Source organism: Cyprinodon tularosa, unplaced genomic scaffold, assembly GCF_016077235.1.
Source record: "Cyprinodon tularosa strain WSP-4 unplaced genomic scaffold, ASM1607723v1 ctg851, whole genome shotgun sequence".
Taxonomy (NCBI): domain Eukaryota; kingdom Metazoa; phylum Chordata; class Actinopteri; order Cyprinodontiformes; family Cyprinodontidae; genus Cyprinodon; species Cyprinodon tularosa.
The window spans coordinates 262,484-286,847 of record NW_024039620.1 but is presented as its reverse complement, the minus strand read 5'-3'; the positions used below and the strand labels follow the sequence as shown (position 1 = coordinate 286,847).

The 24,364-nt window shown below is 38.0% G+C and overlaps 1 protein-coding gene across 7 annotated transcripts in view; it reads left to right on the top strand.

Annotated features, from left to right (window-relative positions):
- Positions 1 to 24,364, top strand: part of gulp1a (GULP PTB domain containing engulfment adaptor 1a) — a 45,134-nt gene that overhangs the window by 4,066 nt on the left and 16,704 nt on the right. For all 7 annotated transcript variants that reach the window (XM_038273031.1, XM_038273033.1, XM_038273030.1 and 4 more), the window contains exons 2-3: positions 1,452 to 1,532; positions 16,580 to 16,641. In XM_038273031.1, the coding sequence (XP_038128959.1) occupies positions 1,505 to 1,532; positions 16,580 to 16,641 (90 nt within the window). In that variant the 5' untranslated portion in view covers positions 1,452 to 1,504. The remainder of the gene's footprint in view (positions 1 to 1,451; positions 1,533 to 16,579; positions 16,642 to 24,364) is intronic.

Below are 24,364 nucleotides of genomic sequence, written 5' to 3'. Positions count from 1 at the left end.
TGTTACAAAAAAATATTTTTGTGGAGATTGTAGATTAAAAAAGGCAAGAGTTATTCTACTTGCATGAATTGGATGGTTCTTGTAGACAGCTAAAGTTCATTTAGCTTGATTAAAGTAACTAACCAAGCTAAAATAGGCTAAACCGTTAGTTATGGAGCAAAGCTAGTCATGTCGCTCATCAGGTTTGCCCTTTAAAGCATATTATATTCTTGCAGTTACTTGGTTCGGCAGTTTTGTGAACATCTCTTATTTTTAGGTAGTTTGTTCCAGAGCAGAGAATCATTGAAACTAAATGCAGCATCATCTTGTTTAATTCTGGTTCTGAGGAAGTAGGTCTTTGAAGACTAGAGGAACCTTGAAGGTTTGTACCTTGGGCCAATAGCATCAGCTTGAAGTCCGTTCTTTTACAAACAGGGAACCATTGCTGTAATCGTAGGCTGTTTTCGCTAAGAGTCTTCCACTGGGTCTGTTTATCAGCATTCATAAACAGTATAAAAGCAAATAATATATGACTACCACTGCAGACCAATCAGGACATAGTTCATGGTATGGAGTTTAATGATCTGGTCTTTTTTTTAAAACCATGCTTCCACTTCAGCGCTTCAACTGTTTTTTACCCTCTAATCTCTCATATTTCTTTTATGACAAGAAGAAAAATGCCAGACATGGAAAAATGTACTTGGTATTTCTGTTTGGGGTTATTGTGTTTTTGAAAAAGCAGAGTTCTGAGACGCCCATAATGAAGGGGACCTCCCCTCAGTATTTTTTCCCGCAGCCAAATAGTAAGGAGTATTGATTGTGGAGCGAGCTGACAGCGACCACTCCGCCACCGTTTGTCCTTGTCGTTCTGCAGATTGCCCAACGCTCGTGGGGAATTGATGGCGTTTGAATAAGGGGTCACATTTAGAGTTTCTGCGGAGGTGGTCGTTTTTTCATTTGCAAAAGAAATCACCTAAATGTTTTTCGGGGGACATTGAAAGTGAAAGTGGAGAATTATGCTGTTTTGAGGCTTATTTGTATTTGCTCTTATCTTCACAAGGTTGGTGTGGATGGAGCTGTTTTGTACATTAATTCTGACCTTGTGTCATGTTTTAGAACCCAGATAAAGACTTCTATGGATGCTGGTTTTTCAGAAGAAAAGCTTAGATTGAACAAAACTCCACAGAAGAACCTAATAATGAACATTTTGACCTAAAACATCCTGTTTTCTCAGTATGGCCATGTTTCAGGGGCACTTTCCACTTGGACAGAGTGTGATGCAAGTTAGTGAGAGATAAATATAAATACAAACCTTTTCAGACCCTTTTCCCTGAATAACTTTACCTCATTCTGGCATGTTGGAGCATTTGCTGTCTTGTTTTTCTGGGACTGTTTTAAACTTTCCGTTGACTTTTAGCAAAGGTTTGAGGTTGAAACCTTTTTTAATTCTCTGCCCCCACTGCTTTTTACAGGTGGTGGATTGGCAGACGGTCAGGAGGGACTTCAGTGACGCACATTTTCCATTATGAACCGCGCTTTCAACAGGAAGAAAGGTAAGCAAAACCACCCTCCTCAGTAAGTAACTGGTTTTAGGTCTGAAAGAAGGCTGGTTTTCATCCTGTCGGGTCAGGTGTTCCCAAACATCTGCAGTGTTTCCTAACACCCTTGTCTCAAATGGTTCAGTGATTTTTTTCTACTATATTTTATAGCCACAATGATATCTTTTTTTTTACTTTCTAAAAAATGTGGCTCAAAAAGGGGTTTTTGCTATGCGAAGGTGCAACGCCCCCAAAAGCACCGTCAGCATTTAAATTACTCCGTTCATCCCACATACTGCTCTGTTCTCTCCCACTATCTTCTCCGTGAACAACACTTGGCTCTACCAATGGGATGAGGGTATTCTGGATTGTCACATATATGTTGTCAGCTCATTGCTCACAATGTAGGATGGGACAAAGTGTGTTCCTTTTCCCCTAAATATGGGACAGGTACTTCTATTTCTAAATACGGAACAATTCCGTTTTTCAAGGGACGGCTGGCAACCCTACTACAGATGCTTCCCACTCGACACACTGACGCTGCGTGATGTTATTATCATTGTCTGGGCAACCACAACGTTTTAAACCATGTGGCAACGTTCAGCCAATAATGTAGCATAGGTCACTGGCATGCGCATGGCCAGAGCAGAGCTTTTACGTACAACGAATTGGAGGTTTGGTTGAAACTCGTCCCCATTGTTAGTGGATTTGAAGAAGGGCGGATTTGACACAAAATGACATGTGGCAGGTAACATGTGATTTAGGTTGGTCTATTTGCTTACCAGTCAAACCCAGTGAAACCACAGTCATTAAAGCAGGTATTGGCACTTAATGCCATGTTGGCTATTATGAATTCAGCATCCCCATAGAGCTTATAAAGCTGGTTTAGGCACCACTCTTTCTCCAGCATCCAAGACCTTGATTTCCAAATAAGATGAAAGTTTTAATGCAAAGGAGGGTTTTAGATCGATGGACATCAGACAAATCCTTTCTGTCCTTAGCACTCAATCCTTTCCATATTAATGTTTCTGGATCTGAAGCTTCAGTTGTTTTTAAACCATTATCTTTGTTTATGTGCTTTGTGTGCAGCCAATGTATAGTTGCAATTTTTAAAGTGAATTAAAAAAAGTATGTTTTGTTTGATATTCTGACCCTAAACATTGTGTGAGGGGCTCTTTGGTGGAGCTCTAGCCACCTCAAAACCTTCTGCTATATCTAGATTTACAATTTTAAGTGTAAAGGTTTTTGTTTTTTTCCTAAACAATTTACTACAGCTTTCAGATTTTTGCATTAAAAAAAAAATCATTTCAATGCTTTTTTTTTTCAGATGATTCAGGGTATCACCTCAATGAAGCCCACCCATAACATTGTTCTAAACTCATTCTCTGGCAGGACCGTGGAGCATCTTGCCCCCAGATGTTCTTTGCAGCACTCTGTCTTTCTGCTAAAGATAAAATTCACAGTTTGTGAAACAGCTTGGTGTGTTTCCCACCATGTGTTTCATGAATATGAAAGAACCTCGGCCACACTGGGAAAATGTCCAGAATACAGGTGGTTCCATGTCCTTAAATGATTTTTACCTTCACATCACTGATCCCCATTAGGTCTGTTTCAGTCGAGGCAAAAATAAGGTGATGTGGAGGTGTAGCTATTCAGACTTGATAACACATTAAATTTATATTTTATAAGTAATATGCTTTTTTATTCCTCTGCATCCTAGGAAATGTTGATCTGCCAAATGGTGCATGCTGAGAGATTAACAGAGAACAGGTTATAATACCAAGCTTTTAAAAAGGAGAATAGACCTCAACTGTTAAAAACAAAAGCTGAGAGACTGGCCACAACTTTCTGAACACGTCTTTTGGACTCCTGGGAGCTGCTAATAGTCTTCTCATTCCCCCATCAGACCTAACAGTGGGTTCAGTCCTTTCCTCTGTGCAAACTATGACAATTTCCTGGACTCCTCCATCTGCTCCCACAGCTCATCAAAACACCAACAGATGCCCGACCCTCCGGCCCTTTTGCACTTTATTTGTGCGACACTTGTTACAGTCAAACTGTTGCAAAAGGGGCCAAAAGGTCCAATAACATCCCTTTAATGAAAAAGCTTTTTTTCTGCACAGTGCTGGGAAACAAGCATGAGTCATGGGAGAAGCACCTGCAGACAGTTGAGCGTCCAAGCAAACAAAGACGCTTTCGTTCTTGCTTGACCTCTTTCTTTTCATACAGAGAACCAAATGTCAACACACAAATGTAAAGCTTCTCCCTCTTGAAATTTGAATGTGTATTTTTTTTTATGTTTAGATTGAAATCCTCCATTGCACTAAAAGACACGGTTTGCTGATAACGTTGTTTGTTGAGATTAAACAGCCTGTAATTTGTAAATATTGTGGGATCTGCAACATTTCCTCTCAAGCCGAATGAGAGTAACAAACATTTATTTGCTAGTTTCACATGAGATTATCTGAGCTAAATCCAAAACCTCGCTGTGTTTTTATTTATTCTCAGAGGGTTCTGATACGGATTCTGCAGTTTACCTCTCTTTCATCAGTCAGAACTGATTTGGGGATATGTAAATTGAATATTCCCCATACAACCTAACAAGTGTCTAAGCGTGCTGGAGCTTTTAAATAAGCCTGATTTTCTGACTTTACTACCCTGGAGGTTTTTGCTGAGAGTGTTTGAGGTTGGGCCTGACAGAAGGTCCATTGGTCTGATTTACCTCTTTATTACTGCGTGGCAATGTTCTGTTTATGTCCAGCAGGCACTGCCAGCAGGGCTTTAATTACTTTTATCTCTTAAGTTTGGAACCGTGTGATCTCAGATGTAATTCTCTATGAAAGTTTACCTCCGATATCTAATTAAGCATAAGCAGTGCTCACATAGCCAGGTCCCTTAAAAGTTCAGTAGAGTGTATCTGTATACCAGGCCTGCTTAACATTAGATGATCTTGTTACTGTAATGATATTAATCTTGCCATGGTGATATCAGGCGTGATGTGTCTTGTTTTTGTCTTTCGCCTTATTCTCATCTGTGCTCACGTTATTCTGTTAGCATTCCTGTTCAGTATTAGCATCTCCAGCTGTTAGTCTCTAACCGACTAGCTAAATATTACATTAACATGAACATGCAAGTTAGAAACACTCATAGTTTATAAAAGCCATCAATTATTTTGTTAAAGATAGGCTCTGTGTATGCAACTTGAGGCTTTATCTCGCCGGTTCTTTTTCCTGAAAAGAGATCACTCGGGACAAACTCTTTAAATAACACTCTGTAACTTGTATGTATTAAATAACCATGAGACGTAACAACAGATTCTGATAGAACTTGTAATCTTACTCAGATCAGAGAAGTTGCTTAGAGTTTACAGAAAGCAGCTGCTTACCTCTGGGCTCACCTCCCTGGAAGTGGCCACGATTAACAGTTAAAAAGGCATTTTATACATCTCCAGTCTGCTACATCATCACATCAATACATCATGCACGCTAGTAGATGAGGAGACATCCATGGCTCCAGCCTTATCAAAATATTACGCTTTGTTCTTAGCTGAAGGACATCACTCTTATTCCATTTCCAAATCTTTTCCACGTACAGAATGAAGATTATACTGTATATCTGGACAGAGGAACTGTCTTAATTAGATAAACTATTGTGGAAAACATCAGTTCTGACACGCAACAGGCAGCTAATATTAAGGTTTAATAAACTCACAAATCATCAATGATAATTAACCTAACTATTCCAATCGCCTCCCTCTGGAGGTGTACCAGGTGTGTCCAATTGGGAGGAGGCCTCGTGGAAGGCCCAGGACACGCTGGGGGGACTATGTCTCTGAGCTGGCCTGGTGTCACCACTAGGGGTGTAAATAATAATCGTTTTGTATCGATGCATCGATCCAAAAGCCGACGATCCGATGCATCGACACGTCCGCAAGATAATCGATTAATGTTTTTTTTTTTCCCTCCGGTCTATTTTTATCCATTTGCTCCTGGGCGTAATTCTTCCTCCCGTGCTGCGGTGGCGCTAAACCTATTTTCCCCTCCTACCGCGCTTCCTGGTTATACTCTTACAGCAGTTTGTTGCAGCAAGCTTCACACAGACATTTTTAAATTATGCTCAGTATTGAAGCGTGGTCTGGGCTACACGCTGTGGGTCTAGATACGGCCGAGGCGATGAGGAAGTGGGGGCGAGTTTAGTCCGACGACGGAGGGACAATGGGGCAAAAAGAGCGGAGATTCAGCTGGAAAAAGGCTCCCAGCGTTCTCGCGCACCTCGCTCTTCTAGCGGGTCAAACTTCACGAGTTGTTTTCCGCAATTTCGGTCATAAAAACAAAACTAGCCGGCCTCCTGTCTGGTGCACTGTTTGCGGTCAGCTACAATCTGGGAGAGGTGCAGCGGAGCGTCTCTCAAGGGGCGGTGACGTCAACACTCTGGAGCCTTCTTCTTTTTTTTAATGGCGGTAAGCAAACAACTTATAGCTGCATTACCGCCACCTTCCAGAATGGAGTATGGACCAGACAAACTATTATATTCTCCCTAAAATACCCGTTCTTCTTAGAAAATTAAAAATACCCCCAAAAACTACATCCCCAGATGACCTTTGAAACAATTCCCTTATATGTAGTTTATTTTTATTCCTGTCTAACTCTCTACACAACATCTCTCTTTCCTGAGTATATTTATTACATTCTAAAAAAATATGTTGGACAGTTTCTCTGGAGCCGAGGTATTGCATTGAACTCATTACACTGATATTGTGCAGTATTTTTGCAGTATTTTTTGATGCAACTTTTCTACTTCTGTTATTTGCTGTTGTTTCTAAAGAAAATGCATAATGATATTACAGCTTTCATTGATTTATTTCAAACTTGAAACTTTGTTTAGCCTGTAAGGTGTAAAAATAAATAAAAATAAATAATAATAAAAAAAAAATTAACCGATTAATCGATTAATCGAATCGAATCGAATCGTGGTGTATTCTTAAGTATCGAAAATAATCGAATCGTTGGATCAGGAAATCGATACTGAATCGAATCGCCATGATGGATGTGATTTACACCCCTAGTCACCACGGGGTCGCCCCCAGAGCAGCTGGAGGAGGTGTGTGTTAATTGGGAAGTCTGGGCATTTCTGCTTAGACTACTGCCTCAACAACACAGCCCCTGATTCAGTGGAAGAAATTGGATGGATGATGGATGGAATAATTCCAATCAAAATAGTCCTTTGCAGTAGAATTAACACCCTAATATTTCAATGACAACATCAAAAATATAAAATGCAGCCTTATTCTTTACATACCTACCTACCCACCCAGGCGGCCACCACCATGTTTGACAGTGGGATTGTTTCCAAATATTTAGATTTGGGTTCATCGGACCGGAGCACCCTCTTCCAAAGGTTGCTGTGTCTCCCAAGTAGTTTTAAACTATACTTTTATGGATATCTTTAAGAAATAGCTTTATTTTCATAAAGATGAGATTTGTGCTGCTTATGACTGATTGTTGTCCTGCGGACAGTCTCGCCCCTCAGCTGTAGATCTCTGCAGTGAGTGATCATGGGCCTCTTGGCTGCATCTCTGATCGTCCTTGTTTGAGCTGAAAGTCTAACGGGATAGCCTTGTCTTTGTAGATTCCCAATGGTCTGATAAAGCATGGGAAGTCTTTTTGTATCCAAATCCAGATTTAAACTTCTCCTCAACAGTATCTGGGACCTGCGTGGTGTGTTTCTTGTCCTTCATGATGCTCTCTGCGATTTTAACAGACCTCTAAGACGACCACAGAGCAGATGCATTTATACAGAGACTTGATTACACCCAGGTGGATTCCCTTTATCATCATCGTAAGTCATTTAGGTCAACATTGGATCAATCAAAGATCCTCACCAAACTTTTGGGGAGAGTTTGTTGCACTGTAACTACAGTACCTAACCAGCTGCCTATCTACTTGTACAGTTATGTACCTACCTACTGTACCTATCAACCATCCCAGCTACTTGCATACATACCTACCTAACAAACTTCATGCATACCTACCTTCTAAAGGTAGACCAATGCATTGACTCATTTTTGTATCATATGGGCCAATGCTGGCATGTGTTTGGCATTTATTTGGGTATTTAGCAACCAACCTCGATATCCGGCATGGATTGCTGTTCCCTCCATTGGCTTTTCTTTGTTTGATTCGTTAAAATTCTAATGAAATGCCTACAGTGCCTTTCTATTTGCCTACAGTTGTTGATAAAGCATTTGTACATCTGTTAGGATTATGAAAACATTTTATGTCCAAATAAGACAATATTGTCCGTAGTAATTTTTTTATCTCTTTAAATAAATGTTTTTTTTTAAAACATAACTACCTAGAATTGTGAGCATTGATCAATATAAATGTACACACTTTTTAATAGGCTTAATAATTCATAATTTCTTACACCATGAATAAACACTAAAATGGAAATGTAGTTCTGTAAGCCTGAGATTCTTTCAGAGGATGAATCACTGAGCAGAATAAAAACAGTCTCAGTGTTTATTTCACAATGTTTTAATTCAACCATTACACAAGCTATCAAGAATGGTTTAGATTATGATTTGAGGCCAAATACAGCCTTGGAGCTCTGATTATATTTTCCCCTCAGTGCATTTTTTTGTGTGTCTGATAACTTTGGGAGGATCAACATGTGATGTGAGCTGAGAAAAGCGAGCTGTAAACAAAGTGCGTGTCATCGCTCTGAAACTATTCTTTCATAAGACTGATCCTTAAGCCATGCACGGTCGTGCCTCAGTTCTTCATTGAGCCCAAATTTATTTTTCCATTAACCCAGGGGAGATTTTTCTTACGCTTTGTTTTCAACAAGATATGATGAAATCGGGCAACTAACAGTAGTTGTGCAGTTTTGCAGTCATAAACTACATTTAAGCTCCAGTTGTTGCTCAGCTTCAGCTGATTTGTAATTTATAGTCATCTGCAGAAACATTTCCCTCTTTTACAAAATGTAGTTTTTATAACTGACTTTGAATCCATCATCCTGAACAGACGAGTCCGCTCAGGCTTTATTTCTGCTTGAATGTATTTTTACTTCCATACAGCACAGTACAATATAAGCCCTCCACTTCTTTATCTAGCAGTAACACTCTCCGGCTGCTCTCTAGCAGACCTGCGGCTTGGATTCGTCCTGCTTGGAGACCGGTTAATGTTGTCTTCAGCATGATGGAGAACCGTGCACAGCCAGCAAATTCATTCTGTGTCATTGATTGAGCACTGCAGTGAATTAGTCTATTGCCTGCCCACTTCCTGTGGCACGATAGAGGGGAAAAAAATGCACTTACAGTGTGAGGTTACGACTGCTAAAGACTAGAGTTAGAATGGAGATTATTAAACAGGGTTTTCTGTTTAAAGAAAGGGATGATGTTATTACTTGTTAGATTTGGAGAAAGACTGTTGCTGTACTGAAATAAATGGAAGTTATTATATTTCAGTTACCCTTATTATACTCTTGTATAATTTTTTTTTTGTGCTTTTGTCTTTTTTTTTCCGCCTAAATGTTTTATAACAAGATTCCACAGCATACATTCATCTAATCCATGCTGGTTTACCACAAACCAATAAGACCTGGTGTCCGTTAAGTCCATTGTTGTACAGAAAATGCATTATAATTTTCAAGAAACCAGTTTAACATAATCTAAGGTTTGGGACATGGTGTGTAATCTTAGAAAAAGGTTCAGTCTGAGTCTGGTTCTATATTGGTTGGACACGTCAGTGATGGTAATCTGGTAGGGTAGCTTAGTAAACTAGCTCCACCCGCCAAATTCATTTTTGCCTGCGAGTTGGTCTAGCCTCGATCAATGCCCCAGGCCCTTAATCTGGCGGGCCAATCACAACGCAGAGATGTGTTTTGAATGTCTCGATGCAAAGTGGGCCGGCTTTGAGGGCGCAACGACAAAGCTGCATGACGCTGGAGAAAGCAAAACAGTAGATGTAGTGCGCATTGAAAGTTTATACTTCTCTTTCTGTTGCTGTTGCTCAATAAAAGTATGGTTTAAGATCAGTTGAGGCGAGAATATTATACTTTAAAGCGTCACTATATAGTCAATTTACCAATTTAATTTGTAATTAAAATAACAATTTCCGAAGTTGATAGGACCGCGGCAACCAGCGGAGCTCCGAGGCTAACAGCGGCCAGGGCTAACTGGAGCCCGTCTGCAGCGGCCCTCTCTTGGAATAGTCTTGTGTGAAGGACCACTGGCTCTAATGGCGATTTTTGACTCAGCTTTGGAATCAGTTTTGGAAGGATTAGACTTGGGGTTTTTGATGAAACGTTAGCAAGAAGAGGCTCTATGTCATTCATTTTTAAGAAGGACGTATTCACCATTTTACCGACAGGCTGTTTGTTTTCACTCCACCACCAGCTTTCTGTCGCACTTACTACATCACAGTCAGTTGCGCTCATTGGTCAGAGCATTGGCCAATAGGCACAGACATGGTTTGAAAAACAGCAGGATGTTCTCATCAACAATCTTCCGATGTCTCATTGATCGGGGCCAGACTAAATAACACCTTTCATCTCCCAATTAGTCTGGTTTATCATCCTACTGGTAGGGTGGGATGTTTAAACAATGCTCAGCTGGTATCACATGGCCCAGGTTTAAAAAGAAGCTGCCTCCCATACCATTACACCAACTCCACCACTTTAAACAGTTTATTCAAAGCAGGTTGGATTCAAAGCGTTCGGGTTTGCACCAGTTTCTGACTGAAGTGTCTGAATCCTGGCTTAAATAGAGCCTCTGTTTTGTGTTCTGGGCAGACAGAGATAACACTCTATGGGGTCTTCTACTGCTGTTGCCCATCTGCTTCAAAGTCCCTTCATGTTGAACATTCAAATAAGCTGTTCTGCATGTGTTGATGGTAAGAAGTTATTTGAGCTGCCATTTCGCCTGATCTCTGACCTCAACAAGGCATGTTAATCCCCACAGGTGCTCTTCAATGGATAGTTTCTGTTTTTCTTCTCACCATTCCCAATACAAAACCCTCCAAGCCTTTGCAGGAGGTTTCTAAGAGAGCAGGCTCTATGAGCGAGGAGAGTTTAGATGTGTGCCCTAAAGATCAACAGGTCCAGCCAAAGCTTTAGTTTGGATAGTAGAAGAGCTACAGAGGAAAGTTTATATTTTCAAGCCCCTGGAAAGTTTGTCAAAAATAGCCATAAAGGACACCGTGCTTCAAAGTTGTTGGATTTTATTTTGCATTGATAAATCCAGTGATCCAGATTGTGTTGAGGCTGGTGTGTGTATTTTTTATTTTTTTGTTTGGTCTGGATTGCAACTCGTTAACGAGTTGTTTTCCTGTTCAGAAGCACTGTGGTCAGATTTCTCCCTATAGGGTTTTTAAAAAAAATGAGACCCACTTAAAACATTTTTTTACATAGCAGGAGACTATTAAGTGTGTGCCAATGTGTTGAAAAAATTATTTTCAAATCCATAATTTCATACATTTTACATATGCAGATTTGACAGATTTGGTAAAAATATTTTCACCACTAGATAGGTCCAGTGAGGAATATAAAACTTAAATAAAGCTTTTAAAAAATAAACATTTTGCTGCAAATTTGCCCGAGTTTTATCAAAACCTCATGTATGTATATATGTGTATATATGTGTGTGTATATATATATATATATATATATATATATATACACACACACATGTGTATATGTATATATACGTGTGTATATATATTTGTATGTGTGTATATGTATATATGTATGTATATACAATGTGTGTGTAGGCTTTGAATATAATTTGAATGTAAGCTGTATGTTCAATCCACTTTTGTGTTAAATCTCATCCAGCAATTTTTATGCCATTTATTTATTTTTTTTTTCATTTTATTAAAATTGTTTATCAATAATATTCAGCTTTAGCAATAGCAAAATGCCCCTAACTGTTAATTTAGTGGAAATGACCCAGAAAATTTGTATTTTATGTTCAACCAGGTGTGGAAAACCTCTACTTGAATCACTAAATGGGCTCAAGTCTAATTGGATATTTGAGGCCATGTAGGGGCTAACAGCTGTGCTGAAGGAACTTAAGATGTTTCAAGATTCTACAACAAAACCTTCTAACATGAAACAACCAAAAATTCAATCAGAGCTTCTGGCCTTTGACTAGACTAACAGTAGATCCAGCAACAGGTTCACTTACTGCAAGTCTATGACTTTTATTTTTGGTGAGTTTGACTCTGTCGGCCATTAATAGGTGAGTTTGAGTCCAAGTTTTCCTCACCAGATATCAAACTGTCCTTAGGAAAGGCACTGAAGCCATTACTACCCACCAATACCCTCTGTATGAAACTGTGAACAATGACACAGCATGCCAATAAATGTGACTTAGTAGTTAGAATCCGAGAAAATAACTTTACAACTCCAGAATGTTTCATTAGAATTGGTGATGTAGTTTCAGTGTGAATTATTATAACATCCTACAAAAAAGCAAAAAGCTTTTATATGTTTATAAACTGTGTTTTTATCTAATTTTCATGGTTACAAAGCTGCAGGGTAAAGTGAAGGTTGAAAAGCAAAAGGTGCTGGACCTCAATCGTTCCCACTGACATGCATGGCGGAACTCGATTATACATGCAAGACACGCATAAGCGCTTTGATTTCTGATTAATTCACTAATGAAAATGTTGAAAAGCAGCACTGCTGGAGCCCCATCATTAATTTGGGAAACTTTGCTGTGTTGTTTGTGTAATGTGAGGTTTTGTTTTCATCTGAAGGTACAAAGTGTTTTTCTTGTTTCACTTGAAAGGAGCGATCTGTCTACTCAGGTTAATTAGAGCAGAAACCCATGGGCATGATGTTGCAGGCACAAGACATCAAAGTGCCAATAGATTAGGTGTGATTTTCAACAAAATTGTGTTTGTTATAAACTATTGTTTGGATGATAAACAATGAAATGTTCAGGTGTTATCCATCTCCAACTTAAAAGCATTTAAAGGGACCAGGTTATGTATATGGCTATAAAAAACACAACAAAGTCTAATCATCTTCAAATAGATCAATATATGCCAATCATTCACAATAATAGTGTTTACTTTGTGCTTGTTGAGTGTGGAAACACATTTTGCACCAGGGCTATTCTCTTTAAAGGCTTGAAAATAAAGGCCAACCCTTGTATGTGGCATATCAACTATCACATTATTTTCAGTCTAACTATTCATTTAAAAGAAAATGTATTAAATGTTATGTTCAATACACAAAAAGAAAACGCTCAGAATGGGTTATTTATGTAGTTCATTTCAACCACTACCCTCCCTGGGTAGGGGTGCACCTTCCACTTTGGGAACCACTGATTGCATTATTATGCTATATCATACCTCCAGTCGATTGGTTAAAATAATTCCAAATTTTTTTTTTTTAATTAGATAACCACAGAGACAAAGACAAAGTTTAAAAGATGTAAAGAACCATAGTAATATAAGTCAATTGGGTGCTTATGCTAAGTATAAAAACACAAAATATATATTATATTAAGACCTTGTAAAATGATTAAACCCATAGTATACATGGATATAAGTAGCTAGTTTTTTTCAAATCTTTTCTGTTTTTTTGGCTTCTCAAGTTTTTAAGGTCAAGAGGAGATGCATCACTTCTGTCAGCTTTTATTCCCACAACGAAAAGGATTACTTTTTTAGGAAACTGCCGTGAGATGCAATCACTTCTCACCTCTTGCAAGGCTGATAAGTCGCCGTAAGGGCAGTGCATTTATAATAGTTGTTACTGCAAAGACTGAAAAGTGAAAATAAAGGTCAAAGTTCTGGTGATGTTATAACAATTTTTTTTACAACCTCCTGAAGCATTTTAGATATAGATTTTTTTAAAATTTGTTTGGATATTTGGAGGTGAGATATCAACTTGTGATTAACCTGAGCAGATAAAGTTGATTTTTTTTTTCTTTGATTTAGAGATAGAGGGGGGAAAAATGATACTTTTAGCCCTGTAGTATCTGACAGCAGTGACTAGAAGAGTTAAGCCGAATTCATAAAAGAGAGGAAATTGTGAAACATTACCTCTATGATGATTGTCTCTATGGTCATTAGCTACTTATATCCAATTCAGGCAAATTGTACGTTTAAACGAAACTAATTAAAATTCAAATGAGGTTATCTAGTTGGCTACAAGCAGTAATGTAAACAAGGCATTCTTATTCAGAGGTCACACTAGTGACGAGTCTCACAGTCAACACCTTGCCAAATTTGGCGACCCCAATAAATTTATACAAGTTTAATGTCCTCAGGTCACAATCATGCATATATTGTCCCAAGATTCATTACTGCTGTAATAAGCAGTCTGTACACAGAAAATGAAAAGTGAAAGTGAAGAGAAAAGGTGGACTAATGAGATGTTTAGATTGTGATATCAGTGACCTGTGATGACCTCTGCGCCATGGCTCAGTTTCAATCTTCAAGAACCAGCTTCTAGGGCAGCTGTGAGGAAAGTTTTGGAATTTGGTTAATAATGAATGATGACTCCAAATTGTGCTGATTATATAGGTCATCAACCTTGACAGAAACAAATTAGATGTCTGATTTAACCAACTGCTCAGTAAGGAAAATAGCCATTGGCTGTCCTAAAAGTCACTTTATGATGTAATTGCCTGATTTGCATACTTGGTCATGTAATTGGGATCAAGGTTGTAGAAGAGATGGACGTGGCTAGATAAAAAGGGAGTAAAAGCATACTAGAACCATAACACTTCATACAAAAAAATTTGAAATTAGCATTAAAGCATGAAAGCTAAGAAATTATTTCCTAAAAATCCAAATGTAGGGATTCATTTTCAGGTTAAGATGTTAGTAAACTGCAGAGCTGTTGGTTCTCCTTTTCCTGACCGTTGATTTGTACAAGTCCTGCCCCCTGAGCAGATCTGTTGGTGCAGTTTGGACCTGTCCAGTTTTATGACTGAGCCAAACCACACAGAGATGGATGTGCTGAGGACAGCCCAAATAATGGCATTAGAGAGATAACCAGCAGCTCCTGTGGAAGTTTCCCAAAATCCATTACTAGGGTTTCATTTTTGTCGATGTGAGAAGACCAACTAAGGTATTGAAAGGAGTGGTTCCTGAGAAATGGTCAAGATTTGACACAGTGTTGATGAGGATAGATAGTGGAGGAAATGTGGCTGGTGTTCTCTGGATGTCTGGAAGAGAAGCAGAGATGGGAAGTAACGAAGCACAAATACTTTGTTACTGTACTCAAGTAGATTTTTCTGATATTTTTACTTTACTTTACTACTTATTTTTATGGCGACTTTTTACTTCTACTCCTAACATTTTTACACAAATATCTGTACTTTCTACCTTACATTTTTAAAAATTGGCCCGTTACTTTAGTTTTGAATCATTTCAATGGAGTTACCGTTATTATTTTTCACGTCATTAATACCAAATTCAATCTAATTGGATGGGAATCTACGTTGCATTTGACGCACCACTACAAGATGAATCGACAGATTCGGTGGTAGCTGCTTGGTGGCGGTGGCGTTAGCATAGTAGTATGGACGACGAGATGATTGAAAATGAACACAACGGAGATCTAGTCCTTTTGGCAGACATCCGTTTAAAATGTAGGCAACGGCATGAAAAAAGTGGTTTCTACTTTTACTTTTATACTTTAAGTAAATTTACAAGCCTGTACTTTGTTACTTTTACTTGAGTAAAGAAGTTTAATCACTACTTCCACTTTTACCAGAGTATTTTTTAACACAAGTATCTATACTTTTACTCAAGTACGGAAAGTGAGTACTTTTGCCATTTCTGAAGAGAAGCATTATAAGCTTAGTTAGCTTCTGCAGGAGGATGCCTATGTTCAAGATAGTTTAAGTTTAAAAGCCGGATCCTGGCACACATGGTCATAGTTGAGGTGGTGGAGAATAGAGTATGAAGTTTACTCTATTACTTCATTAGTGGAGCTTTGATCTATTTCAGATGCTTCAACACTCAAAGAATTTCAAGACCTCAGGCGTAAGGGTGACAGGCCTCTAATCATTCTATTCTCTAATGGATAGAATAAGGTTCATAACTGTGTTTCTTATGCAAATAAAGCCTGTTTCAGAATAACCTGAGATTTGTTACCACAAGCATTTTAAACAAGTTTTAGTCTGTAAAATAAGCAGGGTAAAGAAAAAGTTGTATGTTTATGATCATTCTCAAGGCATACTGTGTTTTGTGCTACCTCCGAACCATACTATATACACCTGGCTCCATGACACCTGTTCATGCAGACATGAGCCCCATTTCCACTACCCTTTTGAAACTGTGCCGAGTCCAAACACGGTAACCAAGATGACTGTTGAGTGTAACAGGCACGCAAAACTGAACCGGACCGCGCCAGACATAACGGAATCACGCTAAACTGGTGGTATAGTTCATCATAGTTCATTTCGTTGCCTTGTACCTGTGTAATGACAATAAATTTGTCATTACACAGCAGTGTAATTCAGGCTCATTTCTCCGACAACAAAGAGTGCATAAACAGACCAGGTGATCTCCTTACAGTCAGCCTCCGTAATCATGGAATTTCAGACATTTATAAAACTACTAGCTTCCCTACCGTGCCACACAATTTCCATTGATGATTCTGCTTAGCATTGTAATGAACCTCAACGTCCGTCGTTGTGTCCTGCATCAGTAAGCCCTGATTAGACTCTCGTTCGTCATATCCACTTCCCAAAAGTCGACTCTATAAAGTGAATTAACCATAGGCTGCCTTCCTCCCCTGACTCTCTGCAAACTTCCTGAATGTTTCGGCCGCCACCATGTTGATTTGCTTGTTTCCCTCTAGAGAGCAGTAGTACCATAGATAGTCACTAGGAGGCGAGGAACCATGCTAGCGCGGTTAGTAAATGTTCATAAGGAACCAAACTCGGTACGGTTAACTAATCCAAGCTCGGCACTGTTTTCAGAGGGTAGTGTAAATGGGGCTTTATAAACCAGTAATGTGGCCAAAAGCACCTAATCTTTAATGACAGCACTAACTGGACTGCTTTCATTGTGGTTTGGTTTGTCTTTTTGCAGATAAGTCGTGGATGCACACCCCAGAAGCTCTGGCCAAGCACTACATAGCCTACAATGCCAAGGTAAGAACAGCATTTAGACTGTAAAAAAACGCTCGCTTGGAAATAATTGATGCGGTTTTTATAGTTGATTGAATAAATTAATGTTTCAACATGTAAAGCTTTTTAATTACCAATGTGTACCTTTTATGTTTAATGCAGTGCTGTAAGCATGAATTGCCAGAGAGCTGTTATTGACTCATTAATCTTCTGCAGCAGCTGTTTACCTTGATGATGCCAAAGTTTTTATGAAACTTCTTACTTTATTTTAACCTTGATTGTTTAGTGCTAATGAGATCTTCAGGGGTTGTTTATATGAACGGCCTCTCATTTCTTTTTTAAACAGCAACCTTCGCTTCCCATGAAAGAACAATGTGAAAAGGGGTTCCCTCCGTGTTGACTGTCACACCAGAAATATTTTCAAATATTCTGTGCTGATTTTGTGAAAGAGAAGTGTCTTTATGTGTCAACATTTCTCTGATCCGCCTGCTTTCCTGGGAAAAAAAAAAAAGCACTCATCTGTGAGGCAAGGTTCTCTTATCCTACAACCTCTGCTTCAGATAATTATGTAAAACTCCAAAAAGTACCAGATACTAAAAAATGCAGGAGCTGCTTTTCTGTAGGCAGCAAAAATGCAGGCTGAACCGGCAATGGATACCTTTCTGAGATCAAAGCAGATTGTCAGCTTTCACTGATGAGTTTCCCATCTGCTTAGATTTGCTGAGATCCGAGTAAAAAAAGTGAAAGCAGAGGGAGTTTGAGGGAGTAGGACAGGCCAAGTAATGAGGATGTGCACGAGCTGGTCCCTCCGGTTTTAAGAACCCAAGATTTTTGAAAACAAGCTCAGTTAACGATTTGCTGTTGAAGCCTTCAGCCAGTATGGTGAGAGGATGATGTATCTTTTTGCAGCAGAAAAAATGAGCTTTTCTTTTTTTCATTGACCTCTTGCTCTTCAAAGAAACATCATCCGCTTTATCTTCGCTCATTTTATATTAATGGCACTACATTACCGCTCAGATTGTTTCCCTCTGTTAACCTCAAAGTTTTTCTTTTATTGCTTTGTGGAACAAAACCTAAGCTGTAGCCACTAATGAGAGGATTTGGGTCAACTGTTTCATTATTATCTGGTCTTCCATTAAATTGTGTCCCCGTTCTAAGCGAATCTTGGGGGGAAAAAATCACTTTGAAAATATATGCTTAAAGGAGACGGCGTCACTTTTGTATCTTAGGTCTTATTTAATGCAGCTGATCTTAGTTTTCTAGTGGAATTTACAGGTTTCATTATTTTGTTTGGCATTTAATGTTACGGCAACTTACAGTCTTTAATTTTTGTGGCAACACTTACGCAAGGGCTAAACTGAGCTAATACTAGCTCACAGGGTAACACTCGCTCAAAATTATGAGACGAGAGCTCTGGCTTTTAGTGTCGTTTTGTCATTGGGCAAGCGATTTTAAACTGTACATGAAGAGAGCTGATGGGCCCGATGGTGCCCATGTGTGGGAGCATTGCTTTTGTCTGTGAGCTCAACGGCAGCTGTGGCTACAAAGTGGCATATTATAATGGTGTGTGACTATGTGTGGCAAGCGTGTCAGTGGGTGAAGGGGTGTGACTGGGTAAATTCAAGTTTTCAAAGTATCTCCTTTAAATCAGCTTTAATTTAACTGTTTATTCTTGGGTGTAGAAATGGCGAGATATTATGGAAGTTTCTGCGATGTTGAGAGAAGAAACCTCTATAACTAAAACCATATTAGTCAATATTAATCTAAAATTAGTTACTTTAGTAGTAAGAAACATGTGTGCGGAAATTTAAATTTGGCACAGCAAGCTTTAGCAGTGGTTTATATTGTGACTCCGAATTCATTTAGGTTAGATAAAAACTAATTGTATGCCGATCTAACAGCATATACTGATCTGACAGGAAACCGTCATTCTTAATAATAAATAAAAAAAAAATAATAATAATAATAAAAATAAATAAATAAATCTATGAATGAGTGTATTTCTTTAAAAATAGTTTTCAAGGTATCTCCTTTAAATCTCATCTATGACTCCTGTACTGTAATGTTAATGCCTTACCTTATTTCTCTTGGTGATTTTAAGGAGAAAAAAACCCTGAGACATGTGACAAAAAATGTAGTCTAAAATGAGACTGGGATACGGAAGCGTATATGTCATACACCAAAGAAAATAAAGAAAATTGGTGATTTATCTCATAATTACGAGATCAGTATCTCGCAATTGTAAGATTGTTTCTCATAATTACGTGATAAGATCTCATAATTACGAGAAATTGATCTTGTAACTATGAGATCCTGATATTAATATTATAGTTTTTCTCATAATTACTAGATAAGATCTCTTAATATTGAGATAACATCTCATATTTAGGAGATCAGGTGGGACAGTCATTGCTTAGCGACACTACATGAATCGTGAACAATGAGTGGGTTGTCGGATTTAATATGCTTTTATTTTCTTTTAGGTATGCGACACTGGGAAATACGGAGTTTCCTCAATGTGGATGGAATTATTTTACAAGATCCTATTTCTTAATTATGAGATATTATCTCGTTATTATGAGTTATTATCTCGTAATTATAAGATCTTATCAAGTAATTAACAGAAAAGATCTCATAATTACGAGATACTGATCTTGTAATTATCAGATAAGATGTCTGATTTTCTTTTTCTTTGGTGAATGCAATACGTTTCTGTACTGAGTTGAGAAACTAAAATATGTTTCATGAGCTATAAGAGAGTAAGCTTTGAGCAGTAAAACATTCCTTTGGGTGTTTGAAGGCTATCAGGCTAAGCACTCCGACAAAGTAAAGTTGTACCTAGCTCTTACCTTTAAAGCTTTGTCATGGACAGTTGGTATCAATCCTCTCTTCAATTCAAGCGCTGTCTGCCCAGCAGGCTACTCTGCTCTGCTGTCAGAACATCATACAGAATTTGGACAGATTTTGTTTTCATTTTTAAAATCATATCAAGCTTTAGCAGTGGTTTATATTGTGACTCTGAATTCATTTAGGTTAGATAAAAACTAATTGTATGCCGATCTAACAGCATATACTGATCTGACAGAAAACCGCCACTGTCTTTTTTGATAATAATTTTTTTGTTTTTCTTATAAAATAAAAAAATGTTTAAAAAATGATAATAAAAATAGATAAATCTAGGAATTTATATATTTGTTTAAAAATAGTAATAATTTATCCAGTATCAGCGATAAGTAAAAAAACTTTCAAAAGAAGAATCTTGTGTGCCTTTTCATTTTTTGTAAATCATAATTTTATAATTATAAACTATATTGTCCCCGTCTTCCTCATAATGCTATTCAACATCCATTTTACTCTAAAACTCATTAAACTGTTTTGAAATGTAAATAAATAATATCCACTTAACCACTGTTTATATTTGAACATTTGAATCTAAAGTGAATTAAGTTTACCAATTACCAATTGATTGTTATCCCATATGAGAGATTGTTGCCCCATACGATGAATAAACTACTGCCAGTTAAAGGTTTATATAGATTGTACATTATGCAATTTGGACAAAAGAAATCTGAAAAAACATTGTATTTAAACAATATTTCAACAATTCATCAACATTTAATTATAAGAACGGATACAATAAAAATCAATAGTTCAGATTTTGCTTTATTTCTGCTGTTCTCTATGGATGGTGGCGTCAAATCCAGCATAAACCTTTCCGTATTTTCCTTCTCCTTGCCTTCCACTTGTTTTACAACTTGTTTTCCTCTCTGATAACTCATCTGCCTTACATGGAATCTTGCACTAAGCTTCTTTCTCTGGTAGGAAGACATAGACGACATAGCTGTTTATTAATGACAAGGAAAAAAACAAGCCCTGAAAAAAAAACTCTCCGCACAGAATCTTTTTAATGACCTGGTAAAATGATGCCTTCATGTCCATTTTGTAGAATAGATGTCTTATAGAAAAATTTCCAAATTGTACAGATTAGTCCTTTAAGTTCAAACTGTAACAGAAAAGCTTATTCTTTTGCTACAAACATCCATCCATCCATTTTCCAATATGCTTACCCCAGATGGGGTCACGAGAAGTGATGGTGCCTATCTCCAGCTGCCTACGGGCAAGAGGCGGGTTACACCCTGTACTGCAAAAACAATCCAGAAATAAGTAAAAAATTATTAAATTAAGTATATTTACCCTTAATTTGAGCAGGTAAATAAGATGATCTGCCAATGGAATGAGTATTTTTACTCTTAAAATAAGATAGTTAGATAATATTTACTTGAAATAAGACGATAAAATAGTTTTTTCTTATTTTAAAAGGAAATTGTCTTGTTCCATTGGCAAAGTGTCTTACTTACCTCCTCAATTCAAGGAAAAACGCACTTATTTTAAGAAAAAATAACTTATTGAGATTTCTTTTTTTGCAGTGCTAGGTCACCAGCCTATCACAGGGCAGCACAAACAGGACATTTAAATCAAAGTTAAGATATAACCACATTCTGCAAAGTCTGCTTTTATAAACATTAAGAGTTCTAAGCTTCTTTTTGTAAATATTAATATAACTGAATTTATCTGTTGCAGATGATCATGGAATTGTAGAATAACTTTTCAGACCGTAATTCAATTCAATTCAATTCAGTTTATTTATATAGCGCCAAATTCACAACACATGTCATCTCAAGGCACTTTACAGTTCAACCAGATCATACAGTCAAATTGATACAAAGTTTTCTATCTAAGGAAAACCAGTTGATTGCATCGACTCAAATACAATCCCTCACACTAAGCATGCTTGTAGCGACAGTGGAGAGGAAAAACTCCCTTTTAACAGGAAGAAACCTCCAGCAGAACCAGGCTCAGAGTGAGCGGCCATCTGCCGAATGTTTGTAACGTTTGTGTGAGCGGGTTAAAAGCAGATGGCTGCAACTCAACAATGTGACCTGATGTGGAGTTTAATCAGGGGAAGTTTGAGTTGTTATAGTATAGGCTGGATTTTAAGACCTGAATGTGTTTCATATCTTCAGCGTCTCTCTGTCTGGACGTCCTGCAAAGTTGACATATTTTATGCGTCAGTGAATTTTCTTATCTGCGAGGCCTCGAACCCATCAGAGCAGTGTTGGCTAAGGTTTGACCTCTTCTTATTTTTTTATAAGAAAATTCTTTTAAAGAATAATCTCAATGTTCCACAGAATGATCCTCATTCCTGTGTTTATCCCAGCCCGTTCGCCTACCCTGAACATGTCACAGCAGCTGCACAGCTTTGTCAGTAAACTCTCACTGTTCTGAGTTTAATCAGCTTTATGCTTTTCTGAGGTAACAGCCAAGGCTGGAGTCAGTCTCAGTTTGTTTGTCCTCGGTGCCCCGTCTTCATTTGGGTGTTGTTATGAATTTAGCCCTGCTATCAGGATATGAGCTGCGTGGCAGATTGAAATGAAAGCTTTTCACCAAACCAGTTCCAGTCCTGGTTGGAAGCCAGCGTTTATTGGCGCCAGTTTGTTCTGTTTTCAACACCAAAGCACAGGGTGCTGCTATGAAACGAGGAGAATAAAATAGCACTTTGCAAAGAACTCCTATTGTTAGCAGCTGGAGGTGGCGTTATGATGACCTCAGCAGGAGCGGCAGGGATTTCTTCACACGTGGAGGGAACCTTCTCTACATTCATTACATACAAAGAAGGCACAAAACATTAACTAATGTTTATGGCAGTACTCTTTCCATACATGCAAAAGGCAGTTGTAAGTTTACTGAGATTGCTTTTAACTGACTGAATAATTTAGTTGAACTTTTTTTCTACATTCTTTCATTTATTTGAGCAATAGTGTTGAATTATACTCAAGGACTAACAATAAGTTGTTTTGCCCTTTTTTGATTCTGTTTTGTAATTTCAGTCTGATAAAGATTTTTTGTGTGCAAATTTGTAAGAAATCACAATATGTGAACAGTGCCTTTGTGTTATGCTGACAGATTAGCCAACTTCAGTCTGTTAAACCAGCGGTCCCCAACCACCGGGCCACAGACCGGTACCGGTCCGTCAGTCATTTGGTACCGGGCCGCACAGAAAAAAGCATATATATATATATATATATATATATGCTTTTTTCTGTGCGGCCCGGTACAAATTATATATATATATATATATATATATATATATATATATATATATATATATATATATATATATAATTTGTCGACGATCAGAGTCTGAGTGATGTTTTATTTTGAAAAATATAAAAAATGGCGGTATTCTCTCCTAATTACATCAGTCGGTGCATCTGTGCCTCTTGACACAGGTTAATTCAGTTCAAGACTCATCCTATCTATAACATTCTATCTTTGTGAAGCGGGATTTTCTGCGGTTACAGCGACCAAAACAAAGCTACGGAGCAGACCGGACATCAGGAGCACACTTCGTGTGTCATTGTCTCCGATTACGCCTAGATGGGACCGGCTTGTTGTTTTATTTTTATGCAGTTTGTATTTGATTTTATGCCAATCGTATCATTTTACTTGATCGTATATACCCCCCCCCTCCCCAGCCGGTCTGTGAAAATATTGTCTCACATATAGCGGTCCGTGGTGCAAAAAAGGTTGAGCACTGCTGTGTTAAACAATCAAATACAGTCTGTCACTGGCTAAATACCCTGGAGTCTCATTTCTAACGAATGCCGTTGAATCCATATCAAAAGTTTATGTACGCCAAACACTCAAAAATGGATTATGCCCCAAATTCCTAATATTAATCCATACGCAAAACCAAGAAATCTTCCTTTATAGATCACAGCTGTGCCTTTAAGTTTGTGCCCAAGCGCCACCTTATATTCAGACTATTTCATGCTCACATTCAACCATAAACAGTAGTAGACATTTAAAAGCTCCCCACTTTCCTTGATGGGCCTTTGGCTGGTCCCCTACAGTTCCTTTTTTAAACATCAATCTTTGTACTAAAATATTCTTTCTGTCATGATTTTTTGACATTAAGACCTAAAGAGAAGCGTCATCTCCTGGTCAGACCTTGTAATTCAGTGAAAGGTTGGAGTCAGAGTAAAAACATATGCATACCCATCAGAAGGAGGGAGTCGCTCCAGTGGCTGGAAGATGGCTGCCATTCGGCTGGCGTTTGACTGGGTAGGACCATTTTAAATGGTTGCTACAGTATGGTCCATGAAAAGCATAGGAAGAACATCATTGTGTATTTAGATGAGCCAGCTGGTCAATATTGTTATAAAAAAAATAAATAGAGGAGTTGGTGAGGGAGTCTGATAAATGAAAATAAATAAAAGGAAGTATTATTAATAATGAAACCCTCGGAAAATAATGTTGACTGATCAGATTAACAAGGACACCCAGGCAGCATGGAGCTTATTCACAGAAATATCTTGTTCTTCAGGCAGAGAGTCAAATTATTATTGATTATTTTTAACAGCGATTTGTGCTTTTAAGAGCCGACAGGAATCAGAGTTGATTAACCTGATAATTATATAATTGATTAACTTTTTAGGTCTGTTTATAGAAAAAAGATGAAGCAGTTTTCCACAGCAGTTTGGATAACTGCCTTAAAGCCCTTTAACACTAAACGGCTTTATAATAACTGGAATAGTCCCTTTCATATTAGTGCACCTTTTAGCCTATTTATAAAGGCTTGGTGTTGACTTTACTCTTAAATTAAGGTGAACTAACTATGTCCATCCCCCTGCTGCTATAGTGCCATTGTGATTACATTGGAAAAGCGGATGGGACCGTCTGATAT